This window comes from Aspergillus pseudodeflectus, assembly GCF_044049435.1.
Source record: "Aspergillus pseudodeflectus strain CBS 756.74 chromosome Unknown BJX68scaffold_14, whole genome shotgun sequence".
Lineage (NCBI taxonomy): Eukaryota > Fungi > Ascomycota > Eurotiomycetes > Eurotiales > Aspergillaceae > Aspergillus > Aspergillus pseudodeflectus.
The window spans coordinates 177,198-200,431 of NW_027263790.1; the positions used below are offsets into that span (position 1 = coordinate 177,198).

At 50.0% G+C, this 23,234-nt stretch overlaps 8 protein-coding genes across 8 annotated transcripts; 2 read left to right on the forward strand and 6 right to left on the reverse strand.

The window, feature by feature from the left end:
- Positions 1 to 8: 8 nt before the first annotated feature.
- On the forward strand, positions 9 to 2,747 carry BJX68DRAFT_49277 (uncharacterized protein). Its single transcript, XM_071049269.1, has 2 exons — positions 9 to 172; positions 245 to 2,747. Exon 2 carries the CDS (start codon positions 273 to 275, stop codon positions 2,577 to 2,579), a length of 2,307 nt encoding a protein of 768 aa, XP_070900681.1. The 5' UTR covers positions 9 to 172; positions 245 to 272; the 3' UTR covers positions 2,580 to 2,747.
- A 211-nt stretch (positions 2,748 to 2,958) lies between these two features.
- Positions 2,959 to 4,175, reverse strand: BJX68DRAFT_265278 (putative alpha/beta hydrolase; the record flags this gene model as incomplete). Its single annotated transcript, XM_071045208.1, has 6 exons — positions 2,959 to 2,990; positions 3,066 to 3,369; positions 3,445 to 3,640; positions 3,714 to 3,838; positions 3,895 to 3,934; positions 3,985 to 4,175. 6 exons carry the CDS (start codon positions 4,173 to 4,175, stop codon positions 2,959 to 2,961), a joined length of 888 nt encoding a protein of 295 aa, XP_070900682.1.
- Positions 4,176 to 4,786: 611 nt separating this feature from the next.
- Positions 4,787 to 7,267, reverse strand: BJX68DRAFT_265279 (uncharacterized protein; the record flags this gene model as incomplete). The annotated part of the gene is made up of 1 exon (XM_071045209.1): positions 4,787 to 7,267. The coding sequence occupies one exon, from the start codon at positions 7,265 to 7,267 to the stop codon at positions 4,787 to 4,789; it is 2,481 nt and encodes an 826-aa protein (XP_070900683.1).
- A 680-nt stretch (positions 7,268 to 7,947) lies between these two features.
- Positions 7,948 to 9,659, reverse strand: BJX68DRAFT_49290 (TMEM53 family protein). The gene has a single exon (XM_071049270.1). It carries the CDS (start codon positions 8,991 to 8,993, stop codon positions 8,088 to 8,090), a length of 906 nt encoding a protein of 301 aa, XP_070900684.1. The 5' UTR covers positions 8,994 to 9,659; the 3' UTR covers positions 7,948 to 8,087.
- Positions 9,660 to 10,483: 824 nt separating this feature from the next.
- Positions 10,484 to 11,747, forward strand: BJX68DRAFT_49319 (uncharacterized protein). The gene is made up of 3 exons (XM_071049271.1): positions 10,484 to 10,596; positions 10,666 to 11,281; positions 11,469 to 11,747. Exons 1-2 carry the CDS (start codon positions 10,582 to 10,584, stop codon positions 11,275 to 11,277), a joined length of 627 nt encoding a protein of 208 aa, XP_070900685.1. The 5' UTR covers positions 10,484 to 10,581; the 3' UTR covers positions 11,278 to 11,281; positions 11,469 to 11,747.
- A 283-nt stretch (positions 11,748 to 12,030) lies between these two features.
- On the reverse strand, positions 12,031 to 13,087 carry BJX68DRAFT_265282 (uncharacterized protein; the record flags this gene model as incomplete). The annotated part of the gene is made up of 2 exons (XM_071045210.1): positions 12,031 to 12,908; positions 13,021 to 13,087. 2 exons carry the CDS (start codon positions 13,085 to 13,087, stop codon positions 12,031 to 12,033), a joined length of 945 nt encoding a protein of 314 aa, XP_070900686.1.
- A 26-nt stretch (positions 13,088 to 13,113) lies between these two features.
- Positions 13,114 to 19,131, reverse strand: BJX68DRAFT_274870 (DNA-directed RNA polymerase III core subunit RET1; the record flags this gene model as incomplete). The annotated part of the gene is made up of 6 exons (XM_071047742.1): positions 13,114 to 16,204; positions 16,256 to 17,058; positions 17,115 to 17,155; positions 17,691 to 18,201; positions 18,258 to 18,783; positions 18,830 to 19,131. The coding sequence occupies 6 exons, from the start codon at positions 19,129 to 19,131 to the stop codon at positions 13,393 to 13,395; spliced, it is 4,995 nt and encodes a 1,664-aa protein (XP_070900687.1). The 3' UTR covers positions 13,114 to 13,392.
- Positions 19,132 to 19,959: 828 nt separating this feature from the next.
- BJX68DRAFT_233818 (uncharacterized protein) lies at positions 19,960 to 20,387 on the reverse strand. The gene has a single exon (XM_071039673.1). The coding sequence runs from the start codon at positions 20,341 to 20,343 to the stop codon at positions 20,125 to 20,127; it is 219 nt and encodes a 72-aa protein (XP_070900688.1). The 5' UTR covers positions 20,344 to 20,387; the 3' UTR covers positions 19,960 to 20,124.
- Positions 20,388 to 23,234: the final 2,847 nt, after the last annotated feature.

Sequence of the window (23,234 nt, forward strand, 5' to 3'; positions counted from 1 at the left end):
AACCGTGAAGACAATAGAGACAACTCGAGCCGGATTTACTCATCACTTTTCCTCACTCAAGCCTCGCGATACATTTCACAACCCACTGATGCCTCGCTCGTTGGCGGGTCCGCGTCGCCTCCCCATATCCTTCCTACTTATAGTGGGATGTTTGCTCGGCGACGAATTAAAAGTAAGTCTTTCACTACGCGCCAATCTCCCCGTTCGCTTTTTCTCTAACATTTCTTTCTCTTTCTCTTTGTAGACTGAGGCCTTTTCACCCACACACTGAAATGGACGTCGACTTCTCGATGTCACAGAACCCTCAGAATGCTCGCGATCCCCGCCTTGTGAACCGGCCGCAATTACAGCAGAGAACTAGTCAACTGAGTCAACATGAAGCACAACAGCGAATACCTTCAGTTCCTCAAGCCCAGCAATCAGTGCCGGAAAACCAAAATGATACGCCTGCCGATATATTCGTTCGTGGCATCTCCGAATTAGTACACGCCGCCGCCGCTGCAGCTGCGAATCAATCTGAAAAAGAAAAGCTGCAGAAGAAGCGTGATACTACAGCCGAACTGCTTCGGAAGGCGAGAAACCATCAGGGATTTCCATCCACTGTTGAGTTCTTTCAAAATGCCAAGAACGAAGAGGACCAAGTTCTAGCGAAGATCGACCAGAAAATCAAGGAGAACGAAACCAACTACAAGCGTTTGCAAGCCGATTTGAAAAACAATTGGGCGGCCACGACAAACTCTTCGCGGTCTCCTGACACTCAGGAAGTCATATCACAGTTGGAAAGAGCTAATAAAACAGCCAAAAATACCATCTTAGATCTGCGAGATGATTTCAAGGATCTGAGTGGCCGCATTAGGTCGCAAGATGACCAATTAAGAGATTTTGACAGGAGCTTAAAAGCGCTTCAAGACACTGCGCGCCACAACAGGGCACAAGATGATCAATTAAGAGACCTGGACCGAAGTGTGAAGGGACTCCAAGACACTACGCGCCAACAGCAAAAGGTCCTCGCAGACTATACAAGCTTGGATAAGGATGTACAAAGTCTTCAGGAGATTGTGCGCAACCAGCAGAAGAGCTTCGCAGATTACACAAACTCTCTTAGTGTACTGAATAACAGCCTGGCTAGTGTCTCCTCGCGCCTTGAACAATTGGAACAATTGGAGCAGGGCGCAGTACCATTGCGACAAGGCACAGCGGAACCAGGACAGGGTACAGCAGCTGAGACCAACAAAGCCCTGCAAAATCTTGAGGTTCAAGTAATGAAATTGGAAAAAGACGCAGCAGTGTGGGGCGAAAAGACCGGCTTCTTGTCCTCGTCTTATCAGCGCATTTCAGCACTACCCGACCAAGTCAATCGAACGCTACAGCTTCAACAGGAAAAGCTAGATCGGCTTGTCGACAGCCAAACTGTTGCGAAATTGAATGCTACAGTCACAAAACTTGACGGTCAACTGGGGAATCTGCAAGAAAACCAGAGCATAAAGGATGATTTGGTGATGGCCCAGTTTGAAGAACTTGGAGGCACTTTGACTCGTCTCAAGACGGATCTTGAACCGAATCTTGAACGTTTAACCCGAGACGTGGAACAATTGTCAGCCAAGGTCCCAACTGAACCGCTTGAACCGAAACTTGCCACTCTGGGTGGTGATGTCCAACGCCTGCATCAAAGTCTCGTGCGACAACACGAGGGTATCACAAATGTGGGTGTCGGTCTGCAGTCCCTTGAAATGAGGTACAACAATCTATCAACAGACTATATTGTTCAACATATGCTTGGGGCATTCCAAGAAATGTATCCACAGTGGGACCCAACATACAAAATGTTGACCAGAAAGGTAGATCAGCTGGAGGAGCATGCGAGAAACTCAACAATTTCCACAGACGAGTTAAATCACCTGAAAGCTGAATGTGCCACATTATCACAGCAATGGGCAGGCATGTTAGAGCGATATGAGTGGCTAAGCCAGGAAGAGTTTCGGCAGGTACAGACACGCGTGGATGCCCTCTCCGCAAAGCAAAGCGACATGGACGGCGACCTCACTTCGAAGAAAACAGCAGACCAGGCGTTACTCCAACAGGTCGAACATGAGCGTGAGCTGCTAAACGGTCGAGTATCAGTCTTGTCCGAAGATGTTAAAGCGCTGAAATCAGAATGCGCACAAGCCAAAACAAGCACTGACAATGACAAAACGGATATGCGGTCCCTAGAGCTTCGCATTGGGGGCCTTGAAAAGAGTTCGCAGAAAATAAAAGAGCAGCTTGATGCATTGTCAAAACCAGCGCCACCGCGTGAACTGTTTCCAGAGAACGGAGGCTCGACTCGAGAACCCACGCCAAAAATGCAAGCACCACCTCGGCCTAACAAACCCGACCTTCTGGACACTGCTGCAGCTCTTAAATTGAAGCGCCGATATCCCTCCACAGTTTCAGACGACGAAAGATCTCCAGCGCACAGCCCATTTTCGCCGGACACCCTCGTCTCACCCACTGTTGCCCATGGTGATTCGAGGAAAAAGAAGAAAAAGAGAAAGAGAAGAAATGTCGAAGCCGAAGGTCCCATAGAGATCGATGACTAGGTGCGGATTCGTCCTAACATTTTGTTCGAACTTGCAAAGTGAAAAATGGCGCAGTTGCTTACTTCTCTGCTTCTTCTGCTCGTATTTATCTTTCTGTTTAGATACCCTATTCTTTCTCGCCATCCGTGAGTTTCAGTTGATGGCAATTGAATATCAAGCATTGGCGTTGTTTCGGTGATGAAGCTCATGATTCTTTTTTCTTGACTGTATCATGCAGTATCCGTTACTGTATATACACTCTTTCTATGTCCCTTTCTCTATCTTTTGGAGGCTTCAGGACCTGTCTATTACACACTCTTATGTAAGACATTAAAACAACATAATCTAATCTGGTAATGCCACGGCTCCTCCAGCTTCATGCTTTCCAGTTTATTCCAATCTATGGTGTATCTTGCAGAAACTCAACAACAACTATAGGAACACATCACAGTCAGCCTCTGCAAAGCCCTCCAATCTAGTCGAAACCAGTAGTTTGGAGCAACTTACCTTTTCTGAAGGCCTCCGGGTTTTCAGAAATAACCCAGTGACCAGCCTCCACGTCCACAACTTTCGAGTTAGGGAAGAACCCTTTGATCGCGGGAATTGTCTCGTCAGAGACATAGGGACTCTTCGTTCCTCGAACAACCATAGTCGGCCCCTTATATTGGACGGAGCCAGGCTCACCGAACGGGAACTCACCCAGGGCCTTCAGGGACTCGTGTAAGGTCGAGAGAGGCACCCGGAACTTCATCGTTTGGTCTTCAGGTGAGCGAACAAGGTTCGTTAGGAGGAATTGTCGGATTGGAAGAGACTAGATCAAGGTTTAGTACAGCATTTGCATGCGTGCTTGCTTGTAGCCCTTGAAGCAAGAGTACGAGGAACTTACCTCTTCATAATCTTGAAGAATCTTATCAGCATCTGATTGTTTGTTTACATTCGCAGATTCAACTTGCTGCATTCCGCGAATGTATTTGCCAAAGTCAGTGCGGAGCACGGCGCTCACTGGTGCGTTGTCCACGGGTACCAGGGCAGAGACCAGCTCGGGGGCGTTTAGGGCAACGGTCATGGCGGCTTTGGCGCCCCTTCATCGGAAAATCAGACCATATTAGACAGGATATTTCCATTATTGAGCGTTTAGTATGGGTCAGGACATACATGGAGTGTCCGATCAGGGCACACTTGCTCAAGTTCTGCTCATGGATGAACTCTGCCACGTCGTCTGCCATGACGGGGTAGTTGTGTTCCGGGTCATGGAAGGAGTTCCCATGGTTTCGGAGGTCCTATTAAGTGTTATTATCAAAGAGATTTCAACACTAGTGTATGTGTGTGGACTAACCACTATATACACCTGGCGTTTGAGGTCACGTGCCAAAGCCCTGCATCCTGTTAGGTTCGTTACTCGACAACATAGCAAGGATAGGCATACCGGCTGATGCTCCTATTGTTCTGCTTTGATCCAAACAGTCCATGCAAGAAGACAATTGGATTCCGGGTCGGTTGCTCCTTTTCCGGGCCAAAGACCTGGAAGGAGAGATCGGATCGGAGGAGTCGACCTCTGGTTGAAAAGGCTCGGCTACTTGGAACGCCGCGAAGGGCTATCCGTGGTGAGAATGGCATAGTGTGGTGAGAGTTGGAAAGCTGGAAATGGATTGGTTGTAATGATTTATAGATTTCGAGGAAGGAATTGGAACGATGACGCGCGTGGGTGGAAATCTCCACACCAGCAAACCCTGGCACGTGATTAGGGAGGTATAAGACGATTCCGAATTTGTCCTAACCTGAGAAGTATTCGACATTCCTCCCAGGAGACGGGTTGCGGCATGGCTCTGAATAAGTCTGTTTCTACGCAAAAATCCCTTGGGCTCTCTGTAGCATCACTATTGGGTGTCAGACGACTGAATGCTGCATTAGACAACGAAGCGAAAGGACGGGGAGTACTCGGTATTTCTGAAATCATGGGTAGAGATTGTCATTCAAGTATCTGGACATCGTAAAGTCATAACACATACATCGGCGACTCGCTCTAGCTGCTGGAGATCGCATTTGTTTTTGCTCTTTTTTCTTGGTTAGGGTCATGGAACAGGATGTTGCACTCATACATGATGGCAGAGATATGATCGAGTCTCCAGCACGAACCGAAGTGAAACGAAAATGAGAACAAACATCAAGTCAAAAGTGAGGTATTAGCAATGAGTTCTGTGTTGTTTGGGTTGACACACATTTGCTTCTTACTGCTCCTTCAGAGAAAACATCTCGCCATTCCATCCATACGCGCGGTTGAGTCTTCGGCCAAACACACGAGCCATGGTGATTGATATTTTGCCTTTTGGCTCGCTGAATTGAATGCTTTTTTTAACGCCCTCCTTAGTTGGTGCAAACTGCCAAGTCGAATTGTACAGCTTGAGGACAGTGAGTCCAACAGAACGCATCGCATGCAGAAAGTCTTTCCATGGTATCTCATGAGGCATATTGGTGATGGCAGGGCAGAAAAATAGAGCCCGGAATACTTTCAGAGCGCGGGCATCAACGCTGAATGAGGGCTGAGCCTTAGCGGAAAGCCCCGATGATTTCTTGGTCTGCTGCGCTGATGAACTGCGGAAAAGGGTGTAGACTTCTGACATGGACCGATATGAATGATATGAATCAGATCCGATGGATGTGCCCGGTGGGCTATTCTCAGACTCGACCCAGTCCCGAGTGCGGCGCAAGATGCTTTGCTGTGAGAGGAATTTGTCTGCAGCTGTTCCACGCAGATCACCGGCCTTGAGCAACACTTGATCAAAGGCAGCCCAAACAGCATTCAGACGGAGTTCAGCGCTCCGCAGGGTGCCCACTTTTGCTTTGGTGCGGGGTGCCTCAAACGGGTAGGCGAACTTGCCACTAGAAAAGTCACAAAGGGCCCCGATTTTGATAAAGTTGCTAGGTTCGAGAACGCTGACATAGCGGGAATTCGCATGGAATCTCTTGATGTACTGGCTTTCCAACTCGTCTCTGCGCTTGATCAAAGTAGACTCCCAGGTCCAAGCCCATGGCTGGTATGAATTGATTTGACGCCAGCATTGTGAGAGAATGGACAAGTCGCCCACCATTGCTGAAACCGTGGGAGTTAACATCGCCCGTGCGCTTGGCTCAGCTTGGAGTAGTCGTTCTAGCTCATCAACGAGTACTGGCATCGTGATGAGAGATAACACATCATTGTCTCTCCATAGGTACGTGAGCAACCACAGAAGTTTATGCTCGATCTTATCTCCCTTTCCTACATCTTTCATCAAGCAAAACACGTGAATCTCCTCCATCAAACTGCGTGACGGCTGACGGCGAAACATTCGGCGAAGGGGTGGTGAGCCTGGGGCCGCATGCCAAAGGGTGCCTTGTAGTAGAGCGGGGGCACGGTCAAGAAAGTGATGGAAAAGGAGCAATGCTTCTAGATAGTCTCCAGGTAAGTCCTTCGACGAGCTGATATCCGTCGCATACTTCTTCTGCAATACGGCCACCTTCTCAGCCAGCCTGCTAGCTTCGGACAGGATTTCCAGGTTCCAGTACGTCTCTCCCACAGAGCTGCACATAACCTGGGCCCACATCGTAGGCTGTTGACCGTCAGAGAGCAACGGATGATTGGCTTTGCCATTTCCGTCTTTCAGATTCTGCATTAGATGTTCCTTGGCCTCGAGTAGCTGCGTGACAAAGTAGTCAGGGTCTTCTCTTAGGGCCCAAAGATGGTCCTCAAGAGCAGAAACCCTGGCTGACAGCATCGACTGTACAAGAGAAATGTCTAGTTGCGCGGGAGAGCGATACGGAGCTTCTGCAGCCATTGCTGCCAGAGACGCATAGCCGGTTACTTCGCTCTTGAATTGGGGTTCCGGAAGTACAGGGAAGGAATCACCGATCAAGGCATCCTGCGGGATATCGTGGAGAACCTGGTGGCAGGAGTCGACGAGAAACTTCAAAAGTCGATCCTGTGCTTCCAGCAAAAGCAGTCCTTCTTCAATCCCGCATTGCATCTTGTTGACATGACCGTCAAAAGCTTCAGGTTGGTATTTCCTGGCCACTAGCTTTCCATACTCGCGGGTATTCTCCGTCAAACCGTTGACTCTCATGAAATAATTCTCTAGAAGGGCGGGTTTGCCACTTGATAGCTTGATGTGCAGTTCAGGAAATCTTCGGGTAGCACGACCCAGTTTCATGGCGTCAATGTCGGTGGCAGCAAATAGCGAAGGAGGGTTGCGGCCTCGGGAGTTAGCCAGCAACAGCAATGCTTTGGGAACAAGAAGGTCTTCTTGGTTGATGTACGGACATAAAAACCGTTCTCGAGGACCGCCGTCGTAGTCATGAATGACATATGAACCTTTCCAGAACACATCGAAGTCAGGACGATGAGAGGATGTCATATTCGGCCAAGCACTGAGCAGGATTGCGAGTCTCTCTTGACGGGATTTCATGAGCCAACGTCTCTGAATAGTGTTTTCGTGACGCTGCAGGATTGCCTGGAGAGACTCATAATGTTCATAGATACTCCCGGATCTCGACCTGATCTCTCGACGAACGTCCTCCAGAGACTTGACCTCTGGCAATGGGCCTTCACCAATTAAATTCTCAGAGGAAGGGTAGGCTCCGCCAAAATCAGCCCGGAGGGCCACGTCCTTGACTATGTCCTCAAGCCTTTCAGCTATGTCGGATGCTATACGAGCATTAGATTGTTCGTTGCCCATGGTGGCGATAATGCCCTGTTATGGGTCTTGTGTTGCGGTAGGGAGGGTAAGGTTGAGTAGTCTAGTTGCTGAGATGTGCGTGTTAGTCAAGATGGCATGCATTGAAGGAAGACTAGGCCGTGAAGGAAGCAATGAATTGACTCACTGGGAATGTAATGCCCCAGTGCTACCGACCGAGTAAGCTGATAGCAGCCAGCTCTCAGGCCCAGGGGTGAGAGAGAGAAGGGAGACAGAGATGAGACCAGTTTCCTGTTTTGTTCCTGGGTAGTATCACGTGTCTCATGACAGTAAATGTTCTCAGGCAAACAACTCAGTGAGCTTAGGGAGATTCGGAAAATTCAATTGCAGGCGGCACGGCGTTTGTCTACCAGTCCCAAATCTGCCGCAATTAGTTTTGTACATCAACCCAGATAATTCGGGTGGAGTGAATCGTTAAAGCTATAAAAAATCACTGAGGGCTTGGTCCTAGAGGAAAGTACCCTAGGTAATCGTATCGCCTAGCAATCTACAACCTGCAGTGATATGCCTAGATAGTGATCATATATGCGTCCTTGGGCTGCAGTCAACAATCAGTAACGAGGTCAGTAACAAGGCTGTCAATGAGATAGGCAATGAGGGCACAAACAAGGCGATTAAGAAGATGGTTCCTGAATGTCCTAAGAGCACTTAATTATATTAAGTTCTAGAATGCCTCCAACAAATCGGGCCTATTCTGTTCTAGGTCTATATATGTGTTAGCATGTAAGGCACGGAATGATGTGAGATAAAGGGCCTTCGATTTTCCCAGAAGGCAAGAAGAAGATTCAAAGAGAACCAACACCTAGCTGTCAACAACTCGAGTCGAGGAAGCGGCCTGCTCTGACTCGACATCCTCCAGGTAGAGCTTCACCGTGCTCCAGTATCTCTCCGGATCAGCCTTCATATGCGCCACATGCTCTGAACCTAGAAACTTCTCCCGCCGGACCTCAAAGCCCTTCGACTCCGCATCAGCTGCATGCCTCTCCACGTCCTTCCAGTCGACCAGCTCATCGGCATCGGAATAGATATAGCACCTCGGCGGAGGGCGAACATTATCAAGGCCACGCATGAGCCGGCCATCGTTTATGGCCTGCCGGGCAACGCTAACTGCATCTCTTACCCCCAGCACCTTTCCAACAGCCTTGCCGAGGACAAACATAGACGTTAGATAGGCGTACAGCAGGACCTTGCTCAGAAGGCGCAGGATCCAGCGCTTGGGAAGGACGTAAGAAAAGGCCTTGATTGTGGCAGAGAGGGTAGCTGTGCCGGGTGCACTGTCAATGACGGTTGAAGAGACGCGAAGCGGGTGACCGGTTGCCTTTTGGTAGCCTTCAAGGAGATGGGTGACGGCGAATACCCCACCGTTAGAGAACATATGAATGAAGACAGGGCTGTCGGAGTGGAGGGTCCGCAATACTTCGACAGCTGGTGCAAGTCGGGCGTACTGGGATCGCTTCGTAGGACGGAGCATGAATTCAGACGAAGAGGTTCGAATGAATATTATCTGGGCATGAGGGGCTAAGCGCTGGTATTCGGCGACATATTTGACCAGTGATCGAGAGAAGGCATTCATCCAGAAGGCGAGAACAATTGTGTTTGGGTAGTTCCCCGTGTTCTCGACGGATGCATCTGGCTCTTGGACATAAATACAGGAGGAAAGTTGTTTGAATGGAGAGAGATGGTTCGCCTTCTGGACAGCTGATGCCATTGTTGAATGTGTGGGGTCCTCTAGTTCAATATACAAAGCAAGAATCCTCTAATCTGAAGCATACAGAAATCAGAGTAGATAAAAGAGCGAGGTGAGTAGCTGGATTTTGAAGAGAGCGACAAGGGTCAGGTATTGATAGTGAAAGATAGGTGGAAGAGCCTGGAGGGTGGTCGATTTCCAAAATAAAAATGCCCCAACTCGGGTTGTTGACCCGCCCTCGCCGAGGCTCCACATGTCTGGGGAAAAGGTGAAAGGTAGGACTTGAAAGCTTGCACAAAAACCATCATTGATTCACCCTTTTATTTTGATAGCAAGCAGCAATTCTCAGCATTACCAGTACCTGGTCATGGGGCTTCGAAGTAGCTAAATGCTCCGGCGTTCTTAGCACATGGCCGAAAAGCCCCCCGAGTCCGGAATATGGGCTGTGGAGGAGGCTCAAACCAAGGGATCCCTGCTCGGAGAGAGCGAAATTTGAGTTCTCGGCAGTCAAACATACAGGCCCGTTACCAATAATTGGATGATGGGAGGTTAGACGCGTAAAAAGAAATCTTAACGAAGGATATGGTTGCTCAGTGAACGGTCGCTGCGCCTTTCAATCCGGGTTGAGGATGGGACAACATTCGAAACGCACCCAACGAACTTGGCCAATGCAACGGCGAATTTCTGTAGCGGAATTGATAAAATCAGCACAAGTGTTACCCCGTATCCCTTGAGTCGAACGCCACGGCTCTCTCTGTATTGCCTAAGGTACAACGTACGGAGGTTCTAACTTCTCAGGGCTTTTGCGTCACCGACTCGGCGATCTGCATTTCGTCCCCAGTCAACAAACCATAAAGCAATTCTTTGCTCCATAATGCTCTTCTTGAAGAGCTGCCGCTTCCCAGGCAGACAGTCCAGACTCTTCGAGATTTGCGGTCTCGAATAATTGGTCAACTCCTGGGGTAGCAAAACAAGTGCGGCTGATTCTCCACATGAACCAGATATTGTTGGGTTGTGCCTGAATCCACTGGCAAGCGAAGGATATGAGGCGCCTGGGCTCTGAGCAAAATTCTGCTGCCTGAGTCTGATAGGAAAGACTTTGACTGTGGATCCCGGATGGCTCGGTTCAGGTCTCTGTGGGAAAATATGAACCCCTTGCGGTACGGGCCGGACAGGCGCGACGCAGCAGCAGATCGGACAATTGGAGGTTGAAGGAAGTCAAGAGGTCAGTGAAGGCAGGAGAGGAGCCCAGTGAGTGGCTGCTGGTTCATTGAAAATGCGAGTCATGGCGTGGCAGGAAGATGCGGTGGGTGTGGTGGGGTGAGAGACTGGGCTTCCAATGGATGGTGGAGTGAAGGTCTTGTGCGGGGTACAATCCAAACCACTGGACCTAGAAACGAACAGACCAAACATGGTACCTTTTGTCACTTACCCTCTCTGGTCCATGGTTCTATTTTGTCTCGCCTTTTAGAGCCACCGCGATCCTACCTTTACCCGATTTGACCTCCTCGAGGTTGATTGCTACCTCTGTTGCCGAGCGGCCAGGCGAGGAACCTGCTGGGTTCTACCTCCAAAATGTCCGAGCCTGCCTCGGAGCCCCTGGACTTCAATGCCTTTCAAAAAGGTAAGTCAGTTGCGTCCGTCTCTCTAGGACGACCCTGAGCATTCCGTTCCGTTTCTCTTTGTCTGACAGACGACAGCTCTCAAGACCCTCGATGAGGAATTAGGAAAATTTGAATTCATCGTTGCCTTCGCTCCTATCAAGCTGATAACCGCCGGCGGGTTTCTGGCCGTCAACTACCTCAAAAATCGAGATACAACGAAGGATATGAACTATCTTCTTGACCCGGAATGGGCGACGGACGAGGACATAAAGAAGCCCCTGGAACAAGCGATCCTGAGGGTATCGAAAAGACTTCAGATCAGCGAGCAGTGGGCGACTGAGGACATGTCACTCTACGTAACCAAGGAGACAAGGATACATTTGTTCAGAAAGGCTCAGAAGCAGAACATTATTCTGTTTAGGGGTGATCATCTCATCATCCTCGCTGCACCAATAAAGTGGGCTCTGAAGCGCAAGATACGGTGGATGTTTGCACCGGGCCGCAATCGCATGGTCGAGGTAGACATGGGCGATCTTCTTGCAATGTTGAAGTGGATTCGAGATCGAAAGGGCGGCTTGTTGAACCGAGAGCACCTCCGTACACAAAGCGTCAACTCATTCGACGTTGTCCCTGATGCAGCGGGGATGGAGCAGATTGCCGCTGCCTACCGGGAAAGATATAGAGAGGAGATTTTTGCCTGACAGTGTAGGTCGATGCCGAAATCCCCATGTTTCTCCTCCTTAATCTAGCAGGTGATCAGCCTGCCCACTCGATTTCTGTGTATCATGTCATCTTTTGTTCCTGCTCCCTTTATGAATGGGCAGCAGTCTTGATCAAGTGAAAGCTATCACACCAACAATATGATGCTAACTAACATCTAATCTGATAACAGAACCCAGGACTCTAAAGAAAGCATTATCAATGGAGTCTGGCATAGACCAGCTTTGTTTCACGACCTTGAATGAGTACAACATGACCACATCACGACCCAGACCTCAGTGGCCGTGGCCCCTCCACTCCAGCACTCGCCTCCAATAGAGCCCTGTTTTTTATTATTCTCCATGCGCAAGTGTGACGGACCATTGCAGACCCAACCTCCAGATGACCTGAACTATCAGAGCACCCGCGACACCATAAACCGCAACAAGGAATGCCGCCTCGGCTAGGCATGAGAGCATGAAGCACGGGTTGGAGCAAAGATATCCCCTGATAGCCTTTTTGAGGTGAATCCGCCTCTGGTAATTGCTGGATGACGTGTATATGGTCAAATCTGCCACTGGGCATTTTTTCCCTGGACATTTTGTGATTAGGCTTGCGTATGGTCTATGGCAGAGGAGATAGAAGCCGCTGGCCGAAAGAATGACTATTACATACCACCCGTTCTACCGACACCTAACCATCTTAACGACAAAGCTGGTCGATGTCTATACTACTTATGGCCATGCTAACATGCATTATCTCTTCAATCTCGCCAGAACATCTTCCTCGAGTATTTTATTCGGCACCGCCCTGATCGCCCCATCAAGCAAACCCCCCTCCCGCCGATTAATCTCCACATACCTCCCGCCCCAGCTATAAATCACCTCCCCGTGCCGCTTCTCATCATTCCACAGCATAACCACACTCCGCGCCACAACCTCCGGCTCCTGAACCTCAATTCCCATTTCCGCCAATACATCGCGAGGAACCATGCCTGTCGCCGTCCACGAGGGCGCTATCGCATTTAGGCGCACGCGAGGACAGCGACCTTCACCAGCCTTGAGGCTATCAGCTTGTAGATCGTTTACAAGGCCTCGAAGAATCCCGAGAACGCCATGCTTCGCCACAGTATAATCCGCCGCGCTGAAGTTCTGGAACGAGGATGCCGATGCAGTGAGTACTATACTTCGTAAGACTGAGGCGGAGGTGCGATCGGATGTTTCACGGCAGAGGTAGTAAATCCCCAAGCGAACCGTATTGATCACGCCCAGAAGATTGACATTGACGGTCCGGAGATCAGGTGGCGCGAGGAGTTTTTCGCCATCATCTGTTGCACCCTCCTCAAATCTCTCCTCGAGAAAATTAGTCCTCGGTCCAATCCCCGCATTCGCAAAGACATGATCAATCCGTCCGAAGTGACTGAATCCGCGGATGAAGAGGTTGCGGATACTAGGCCAGTCTGTGACGTCCGTCTGCTGGAATAGAAGTTGTGATTGTGACGGCTGGTCCTGCTCTTCGGCTTGCTGTTGGAGGAGGAACTGGTCGGACAAGGGGTTCATGTCGCCCGCGATGACTTTTGCGCCGAGATCGAGGCATAATTTTGTGGTTGCAAGGCCTATACCAGAGGTGCTTCCTGTGATCGGTGGGTGTTAGCTTGTTGGGTGACTATGCTGTACTAGGGTAGATGGTTGGCCGATGGAACTTCGAAATAAAGGTGGAGTGAGTGGCGGGAAGCAAGTAGATACCTGTTATAAGGACAACTTTGTCCTTGAGGGAGGTGAGGGCATCGTCATGGATCTGAAATTCTGGCATTGTTACACTTGGGACTAGAGATAATCGTTGTTCCTGAACATGCGCTGATTGCTCGGAGAGGTTCTTCGCAAATGCGTTTTTATGAGGCAATGGCCGAGGTCAAAATGCGGGGAACAAGAAAAGACAGTTGAGAAAAAACCATGAATAACCGAATGGTAGAAGGAAATACATATATATTCGTAGCCAAATGAGCTTAACGCTCTACTCATGCGTTCTGTCACACTCGCTATGCATGCAGGTAAAATACAATTAGACCAACGCCAGATTTGCAGCACTTTTTCCAAGACTAGAGTGGAGGCGACATTCTATCGCCCCTTCGATTCAGGGAACTCGTCATCCAGCTTCAGCCTTGCCGTAACATTCATACTCATCAACTCCTGGATGAGAAGCTTCGCGGCGTATGGGATAACCATCTTCACCACGCTCCTGGAGGACTTGCAGCGTTGGCACCAGTTCAAGTACCCCATGAAGCCACACTGCTCGCATACGTCGACCTCGTGACGATCGGAGGAGATCATCAGTCGCTCCAGAAGGAGCTGACTAGTTCCGTAGGCGATCAAACAATCACGTTCCATCTCTCCGAGACGGAGACCACCGTCGCGGGAACGACCTTCCGTTGGTTGGCGGGTGAGAATAGCGCGTGGTCCTCGAGCACGCGAGTGCATCTTGTCTTGGACCATGTGCTTCAGTTTTTGGTAGTAAATAGGGCCGGTGAAGACGTAGAATGGAAGGGCTTCTCCGGTGATTCCAGAAGTAAGGTAGTCCTTGCCACCGTAGCTGAATCCTTTGTCGATCAGAATCTGGGACATCTCCTGAACAGGGCTACCGCCGAAGCACGTCCCATACCCGTGCTGTCCTGAAAGAACACCGGCTTTACCGGCAACAAGTTCCAGCATCTTTCCGACTGTCATACGGGACGGGAAACCGTGGGGGTTCATGATAATGTCAGGATTGATACCCTGGTCAGTGAATGGCATGTCCGCTTGGTCAGCGATGATACCGACAACACCCTTCTGTCCGTGGCGAGAGGAAAACTTGTCGCCGACCTCGGGTCTTCGAGTCTGACGCGTGAGGACTTTGACGATTTGGTTCTCATTCTCAGTGACGGAAACCATAACCTTGTCGATATACGCATGGTCGGGAAGTTTGTATGTCATAGGAGTGGGGCTGTAGCTGATCGGCTGGCCTGCATCGGATCCATTGAAGCCCGAGGACATAGACTGATCAGGCGTAGACTTGTTGATGTATACCTCGCCAGCATTAACTTGTTCTCCTACGGCAGCCAAGCCGTCGCCTTCCAGAAGGGCATGCTTCCTGATTGGCGCGCCATTCTCGTACGAAGGCGGGTTCAGGATGTCCTTTGACCCGTTCGAATAACTCTTGAGGTTCGTGACATACTTGCGGAAAACCTGGCAACGTCCGAAGCCTCGGTCGACCGAACCCTTGTTCAAAACCAGGGCATCCTCAATATCGTAACCAGAGTAACTCATAACGGCAACTGTGGCGTTTTGACCAGCCGGCAGCTGATCATATTTGGTCAACTCAATAGTGCGAGACTTGACCATGGGTTTTTGTGGGTAAACCATGAGGTAAAGAATTGAGTCAATCCGAAGGAACTGGTTTGATGCGATAGCCCCAATCGCTTGTTTACCCATAGCGCACTGATAGGTGTTACGCGGGGACTGATTGTGGTGAGGATAGGGAATCAAGCCGGCGACAGCACCGAGAACGGTAAAAGGCTCAATCTCCATGTGGGTGGTAGTGTCGGTGATGTCCTTTCCATAGATAGCAATCAACGAATCGTTCTCCTCGTTGACGTCCAAATACTCAACTAAACCTTGGGCCAAGAAGTCGTCAAACTGCATTGTTCCATCACGCAGCTTCTGGAGATGATGCTTTTTGACACGAGATTTGCCGTTCTCAACAACAATAAGCGGCCGGCAAATTCGTCCATCGTCAGTTGCAACATGGACAGCACGCTGGTGGTGGTTGATGTAGATGCTGACGAATTCGGAGATTCTCCCCATGCGCCGAAGTCTTCGGAAAGCATTCAGGAAGTATTTTGGCCGGCGGGTGAGGGCCATAGGGGTACCGTTGATTGAAATCGTGTAGCTTCCAGGAGCATAAATCTCCTTTCCTCCCACGGTCTGTATGTCTTCGGCGCCGAGCATGAATATCAGATTTCTGATCGGACCTTCTTCGTCGTTGGTTGTGATATGTGTCATAAGGGCAAGGTTCTTCACAAGACCACAGGCTTCTCCTTCTGGGGTATCGGCGGGGCAAAGCATTCCAAACTGAGAGGGTTGCAGAGCTCTGGGACCGCTGACTTTCCTCGTCTTTTCGAACTGACTGCTAATACGTGTCATCATTCCCAGAGCAGCGATGTAGCTCAGCCGGCTGAGCACGTGTGTAACACCAGCACGTTCCATACGGAAACGCTTCAAACTCCAGTTCCCTGTCGAAATGGCTCGGTTCATTCCCTGCGTGATATGGTTGCTATGCATGCTGATAACACTCCAAGCGTCAAACGCTTCAACTCGGTTGCGCTTGTTCAGAACTTTATCAATATTCATCTTGATATCGAAGCAGAATTTCTTGAAAAGATCTTCGAAAAGCAGAGCCAGGAGCTGACCAGCCAATTCCAATCGCTTGTTTCCAAGATAATCACGGTCGTCAACCATGGAGGCATCGTTCTTTGCCATGAGAACACGACGTGCCATGTTGGCAACATAGATAGCCTTCGGTCGGAAATTCATGTCTTTCACTTCAATATGAGATATGATGACGGATGCAATCGCCTCGACAGCTTCTTGCACGTGAGTCCGGCGATATGACATCTGCTTGCGGTTTATCTTGATCCGAGAGCCAATCCAGTCGAGAGCCTGCTGCTGTGTGTAGATACCAACTTTGATCGCCTCCTCAAAGTTGATCGCAAAGTCCTCTTGGTACACCTTATCCACACCGGCAACCAAGAGCATCATCTCCTTGTCTGTATGAATTCCCATTGCTTTGAGCAGAATGACAATGGGGATCTCCTCGCTGAGCACGTTATGTTTGACATAAAGCTTGTCCTTCTTCAAGATGATATAACTCTTAGACTTTCGCTCGTTGGAAGAACTAAGATGATACGTTAGTTGAACCGAATGAGCAAAGGGCATACGCGCTCACCTGGTAACGGAGGCCTGGACAATCTCCTTCTTTGGGTCCGTTTCAACGATAATTCTGTTCTTGCTCAACTGCTCCTGGACAAGGATCACCTTCTCCGTCCCGTTGACGATGAAGTAGCCACCGGGATCAAGAGGACACTCATTGAGCACGGTCATCTCTGCTGGACTCTTGTTCGCCAAGACGCATTTCGAGCTGCGAAGCATAACTGGCATTCTACCGATAGCCACACCTTTTCTTCTCACTCGCTGACGGCCACGGATGTACTCAAAGTCGACTTGAATCGGAGCTGCATAGGTTGTGTCACGTAGTCGGCATTCCTGCGGGGTCACCGAAGATTCGCCGAATTCAGCACGCACATCCTGAGGCTCGTCCGCGCGTCGAGGGAAGCCTAGGTAGATGTCCGTGAATTTGATGTAAAAGTTGTGGTCCACATCGCTACGGATAGTAGAGCTCGCCTCGACGATCTTCTTCAACTGAACCTCGACAAGATAGTTGTATGAGTCAATGTGCTGCTTCACTAGACCCTTGACTTTCAAGAACGCAGGCAACAAATTCCATTTATCCCTGGCCGTATTTATGGGATCGGTAAGTGATTTATTGTAGTAAAAGGGTTCCAGAAGCGCGTCGAATGGATCTCGGTGGCGGTATGGGTATAGCGGCTCCGGTACTGGCTCTTGCATCTCTATGTCGGCTGCTGCATCTTCGTTGTTGGGTGGCCGATCGGGATTCGACGTTTCCTTTGGTTGCGACTGAGAAGGACGCTTTCGGCGGGAGGCTTCTGCGGTCTTGGAGCCTGGTGCAGCCTACGAAAGGGAAGGTCTTAGCATGACGGACAAAAAATATATTGGATACTCGTTACCTCTGAAGGTTGCGCAGCCCGCGCGCTGGCAGGAGCCACAGCTCTTCTCCTGGGCGGCATCGTCCGGGTAGGTCTCTTTCAAAAGTTGAAAGCAGCGGTCTTGACCAATGTACAATCCAGGGTCAGAAAAGGTCCATGCCAGCCAGGTTGTGTGAGCGTAATTTCTTTCTTATCGGCGACCCGCGAGGGGAAAGACCCAAAATCCCGAATGATTTTCCACCCGGACCCAATGAAGAGGAACAATTATGTAAGCAAGCAGCCGCGATACGGCTAGCTTCGGATCCGCTATCAAAAGCATCAACATCCCAAGCTCAACAACCTTAGAGCTGCAATCACAACATACATACTTTCACGTTTTCTTCATTCCTTCAGTATCTATTTCTTTGCCATAACCTAGTTCCAGAGAATCTCACACAAATAAGCCCATTACCATTTCCAAGCGGCACTCGAAGGTCGAACTAGGTCACATTACAGGCATCCGGATATCCTCAGGTGCCCTTCGAGTGATGGGCCGAAAAGTCTTCATAAAAGATGATCTGGATTTAAACGCGTCCTCGATTTCATCCAATGATCGACCCTTCGTCTCCGGCATAAAGAAAGCACAGACCACAGCTGTGGTTACTGAGCATCCACCGAACAGGAAATAAGCCCCGAAACTGCTCTTGGACAGCAAGATTGGCGTTATCAGCGCGACTAAGAAGTTCGAAATCCAGTTGCCCATGTAGGCGGCCCCTGTGGCCGCCGCACGAGTGCGTTGAGGCTGAATCTCGGAAGCATAAATCTTGATGCCGACGGCCCAGCTCAGGGAGAATATCACTGCGAAGATATAGATGCTAACAATGACGACCCAGCGACCTACGCCGGTTGTGGCATGCACTACATTACCTGCATATAGGGCGCCTATCAAAAACATGGTGAGGGCAATACCAATTCCGCCGTAGATGACGCTGTGACGACGGCCCCATTTGTCTGCCCACATCAAGGCGGGTATTGTCACCGCAAAGATCACCAGAGCTGAAACACCGGACGCAAAGAAACTGGCGTCTGCGGATCCAAGACCAGCCTGTTCAAAGAGCAAGGGCGCATACTTTGCCACATGAGATTTTGACTTATCACAGGTTGCAGGAGGGCATCATCACTCACATAAAGTACACCGTCTATCCCACTGAGTTGTTGCATTGCCATTAGGAACACAGCCAGGGCGGTACGTGCACGAACATCCTTGGAGAAGATATCGAGCAGTTTGTGCTTCGTGGATCGAGTGCCTTGTAGTTCTAATACGGCAGTATTCACACTGGGAACGTTCGTCGCGGGGACGTCTTGCGAAACAGACCCTTGAACAATCACGCCTCTATCCTGCTCGATTTCGCTTTTTTCTCGCTCTGCGTGGCTGACACCAAGTAGGTCCCATATAGCATTTGCTTCGTCTCTGCGACCATGGATGGTGAGCCATCTTGGAGACGGTACAAGCCACATGAACGCAGCAGCAGAGTATAGGGCCGAGAGACAGGCGAGGATAAGAAACGGCGTTCGCCATGACATTGAGGATTGGATTCGAGCGGTTCCATAGCACGTAAAGAATCCAACAACCAGGCCCAATGTAATTAACAACTGAGGACCGGTTGTCAGAGCTCCTCGAACACTGGGTGGCGAGATCTCGCAGATATACCTGCGAGCTGTTAGTGACAGCCCCTTAATCTGCGCGGTCCACATACACAACCAATGTACCCAAATAAAGGCCCTCTCCGATTCCTTCGATGCAGCGGCCGACCACAAACATAGCGACATGAACAGCCGCTGCCTCCAGAGCTGCACCGATTGCAAATATCAAGACACCAATGCTTATTCCCTTAGGGCGACCCAGTTTATCCGCAAGATATCCAGCAAAGAACGAAGATATAGCTGCCGGAATCAGGATGGAAGAGACCAGCAGACCGTGCACCGTTGCAGATTGGTTGCCAAATTGCTCCACGAAGCTATTCATGACCGTGACTGGACCAATAATTCCGGTGTCCATACTGCAGGCATAGGTCAGCAACTGAGCTTGAAAATGATTGCGGATAAGACCTCACCCAAAAAGGAGGCCACCGCATGAACACAGTACGCTAGCCGTAACATATCGAGGAGGCCTGTGAGGCAACACCATCTTGATAGCACCGAGGATAGAAAGGTCGTACTCCAGCTCCAAGAAGGATGGCGGGGCACTCACCCTTGATCTGAAATTTATACTGATAAGCTTCGCTCCAACTCCGACCCTTCGCATGAGTTAGTATCCACACCACCTTCTCCCCTCCCCACCTGGATTAAAAATCCATCTTTTCGAGCGGTCCGGACGGGCCCTAAGACAACACAAAGGGTCTTCGATTTTGAGTCATAATAGCCCCCAGCTGCTCTTTTCGAATTCAAACAAAGCGCCAATCATAGTCTAACGACATTTTCCGCCTGTTAAGGCAATTCCATCCCCCGCGGTTAGACCCAGTGCTGTTTGATACTACCGCCATGAGTTGTGGTGTGGTGGTCGCGGGGTTTATCTGTCTTGTGCTGGTGGCTTCGTAGGATGCGGTTCTTCTTGGGGTAAGTCGTATAGAAGGCGCCGAATCGACCGAAGGATTTCCTCCAGGTGGTCATTTGTTTTGCGTTCAACTTGGGCGCAGATTCGATCGTTTCTTTTGTCCTAGGTTGCTCAAGGCTCATTCTTATCTCGACTCAACGCCTGGGCGATCAGTCGCGACTCTACCCTCAATGTCCTTACACAAGTGTGGATATGCTACCATTTGCATGTTTGGACTTCCGAGGTTTGCCTTAAATAAGCAACTGATATGGGTAAGTCAATACATGGGCAACTGAGCAAGGACCTAAGTGAGGACCTGAGTGAGTATTGACTATGAGATGGAGAACTCCTTCAGAGCAAGCAGCTGAGCAAGCAACAAGGCGCGTCGCTATTTCTGTCGGACGCGCGATCTCAGGCCCGATGCAAATAGAAGACTTCAATACATGTCATATTGTTTTCCTATAAGCGTGATACTTCATGGACTAAGATGAAGGAGTTAAGACGGTGGCCAATGTCTGTGCATGCAAGGAGATTTCGCATCGAGTCCAGCAAGTAGCATGCAATGCAGGTCCCCCCCGGTTTCCCCGCATCTGCCGGCGTAAATGACAGCATATTATCTGCTGATAAAAGCTGCAGAGTTGAACTTCCCAGGCGCCTCACTTGTACACGTCTAGCCATGATGCCCGACGGGATAAAGTGCCCATTTCGCGCTAGAGATCGTGTTCATGGGGGTACCTTCAAATGTCACTATGCAACTACGAGCAAACTCTGGCAACGATAGCTCATCTCCCATTCGTGGCCTACTTTGGCAGCTTGCCAACAGCGCCTGGGTGAGAGGATATCTGCTCATGGTGTCAAACGTCAATCGAGAACTCCCTTTAGCAGGTGAAGGCGAGAATCTGCACGGCGCGACTTTCGGTTTTCTTGGACCGTGGTGGCACTTCAAGGGGTCCGGCCTGGAATTCATATGGCGAGTAATTAGGTACGTGCTGAGTGGTTACTTTTCCTTAGTCCAGAGCGATCACCAACTCGAAATCTCTGACGCCGATGTTTTGAAAACACCCATTATCAGGGCTGATCAGGAAATCAGCAGTAGTTCGTTCATACCCACTAGCTTGCGGGGTTGGGCAACCATTCGACACTTCACTGCATGGCTTGTTACTGCCCGAGGAACACATGGCTCGCATGGAATATCTGGGGCGAGAAGCTGAGAGGGCTGTAAGCGCGAGACAGAAGTTGACGTCCCAGGTTCGTGCGATTGATAGCACGAAATGTGGGGATGTTGTCCACACATAACCAACTAAGATGCCTGTATAAGGTATCTAGCGGTGGACATTCTTTGACCGCTAGTTTTAAACTCGCTGGTCTGGCATCGAGGCGGACATCATGCCTTTCGAATGAGCATTTCAGTAAGCGATTCAATGAGAAACTCAGTGAGCAACTAAGCAAGCAACTGAGCAAGGACCTCAGTGAGGAACAAAGCGAAACACTTAAGCAGAGTTTTAAGTCAATACCAAGTGTGAGCTCCGACCAGAAACCAGATTAACATGATGAGCATGACAGGAATTACGGGATGACCATGGAGGCCGTGAATACTGGCGAAACCTCCCGTTTTGTTCAAGAAAGAGTTCTGGCAGAGATCGTGTCGCCTGAGTTGAAAGCAGCCAGGAATACGCTCATGATGAAGAAGGTCCATAGAAGAACCTTAACCTTCTTTACTCCTCGATAAGATTTAGGAGTTGATTAAGGTTGGTTTCATCGGGTAAAGCCTCCGGGCCCGAGGGTGCTTGAGCCACCCAGAATCCTCGACTGCGGGCAATACATACAGCCTGGGCCTGGGCCGCTCTGCAATGGAGTAGGTGGCATGCATCAGTGGCGAACAGAAAGGGCAACTCGAATCGTTGAGGGAGTGTCTGGGGTCTCTTAGAAAGCTGTTGAGAACTTTGAGGCGCGCCCATCAGAAGGTGCAAACCTCGGCACCTGTGGTTCTCGAGGTTGTGCCCTTCATCTTGTTGTACGTTGGTGACCATGGATTCGCCAACCTGCTATCTTGGTTCCCTCGTGGTACAGAGACCAACGGCGAGGACAGTTCAGAGAAAAGTGGCCTCCAGTGATTGGGCGGTTTCAGTGTAAAAACCCCTGAACCAAAAAAGTTCGTCGACAAGGTGATTTGGAACCATACGGGCGGGTGCTTTCCCTGGGTCTACAGTCAAGGCTCCCGCCGCCTTTCCGTTAGTTCAATTCTAGTCAAAATTTGAACCATCGCTTGGTGGCATCGCATATGAACGATGATCCTCCGACGGTTCTCGTCACCAGACTTGATAGGCCAAGCCAACTAGCTGCGTATATCGATAAGGTGATGATCTCCATGTTATCGATAAGTCCGCCGGCACTGCTGACAAGAGCCAGAAACTGAATCTTTCCAGGACTCAGGACCAACAGCACGACAGCGGTCACTTTTCTATTTTCAACGGGCTGTTCAGACAACAAGGCTCTGTCAGCACGATTCACAATGAGGGACTTAGCGGGGGAGGATGCAAAGCGTGTCTGCCGATGTTCTGGGTCCTGTACACCGCTCCTTCATATCACCAATCAGCATCACACAATCCTTCAACTGGTTTCAACCTCCAATCGCCTTCGTCCAAAGTGGCAAGCCATTGCATCAGTTTGTGATGAGACAATCATCAAGCTCCCGTTCAATCATCATTATTGCCTTCAAAGGTTTTGAAGCTCCAGGAGACTACGTCTTCGTCTGACGTAGTATTCGTGCCATACAGTCTTTTGAGTATCTACTCGGGAGTAGGTCAGCGCAGCGGGAATGTTCAGGGTGACTAAGACGGCGCGCGCCCTTATTCTGCCACACCTGGTTGGCTTGGGGCTGTTGGTCGCGAACCTTTGGGTCGCGCGTGGCAATCCGTAATTGCTGATTTTATTGTCGTACATATGTTGAGGCGTTGTTTGGTTGGCTGTGATCATCGTTTAATAAGCAGGATCACAGCATTCAACAACCACAGACCTCTCCGTAAAAGCGTCGTTGGGTATTCTCTTCGCCGATTACCTCTTGTGGTTCTCGCAGTTGTCAGTAGTCCAAAGGGACAAAGACTGATACGTTGCCCCATTGCTTGGATCCTTCCGACCCAGATCCTCCATCCATCATCACCTGCCGTCGCTAGGGCCTGATCCGCCGTCACATCTTTCTGCGCAATCAATTTGGGGTCTCCACTCGCTGCAGCAATACTAGCAGCGAGTCCCAGCGACCACGCTCTCGACCAGCGCACCCAGCAAATGTCGAAAACAACCTTTCCTCTTCCCCCCGGCTCAGCCCTTTCTAGCAAGATGTCATCGTGAACCTCACCAAATCAAGCATCCAGAGTTATGAAAGCGCGACGCTTGCTATCGTCGGATCTTCTCTCCAATGGAACAAGCTATTGGGAGATTTACTCCAGAATCCCTGTCAGGTACTTTCGGCGAATCCTGGTCCTGAATCCCTGAAGGCCGGACTGCCTCACCTATTCCCAATAGAGCAATGCATTAGCCCCGAAACTCATAGTTCCCTGGCCGAATCATAA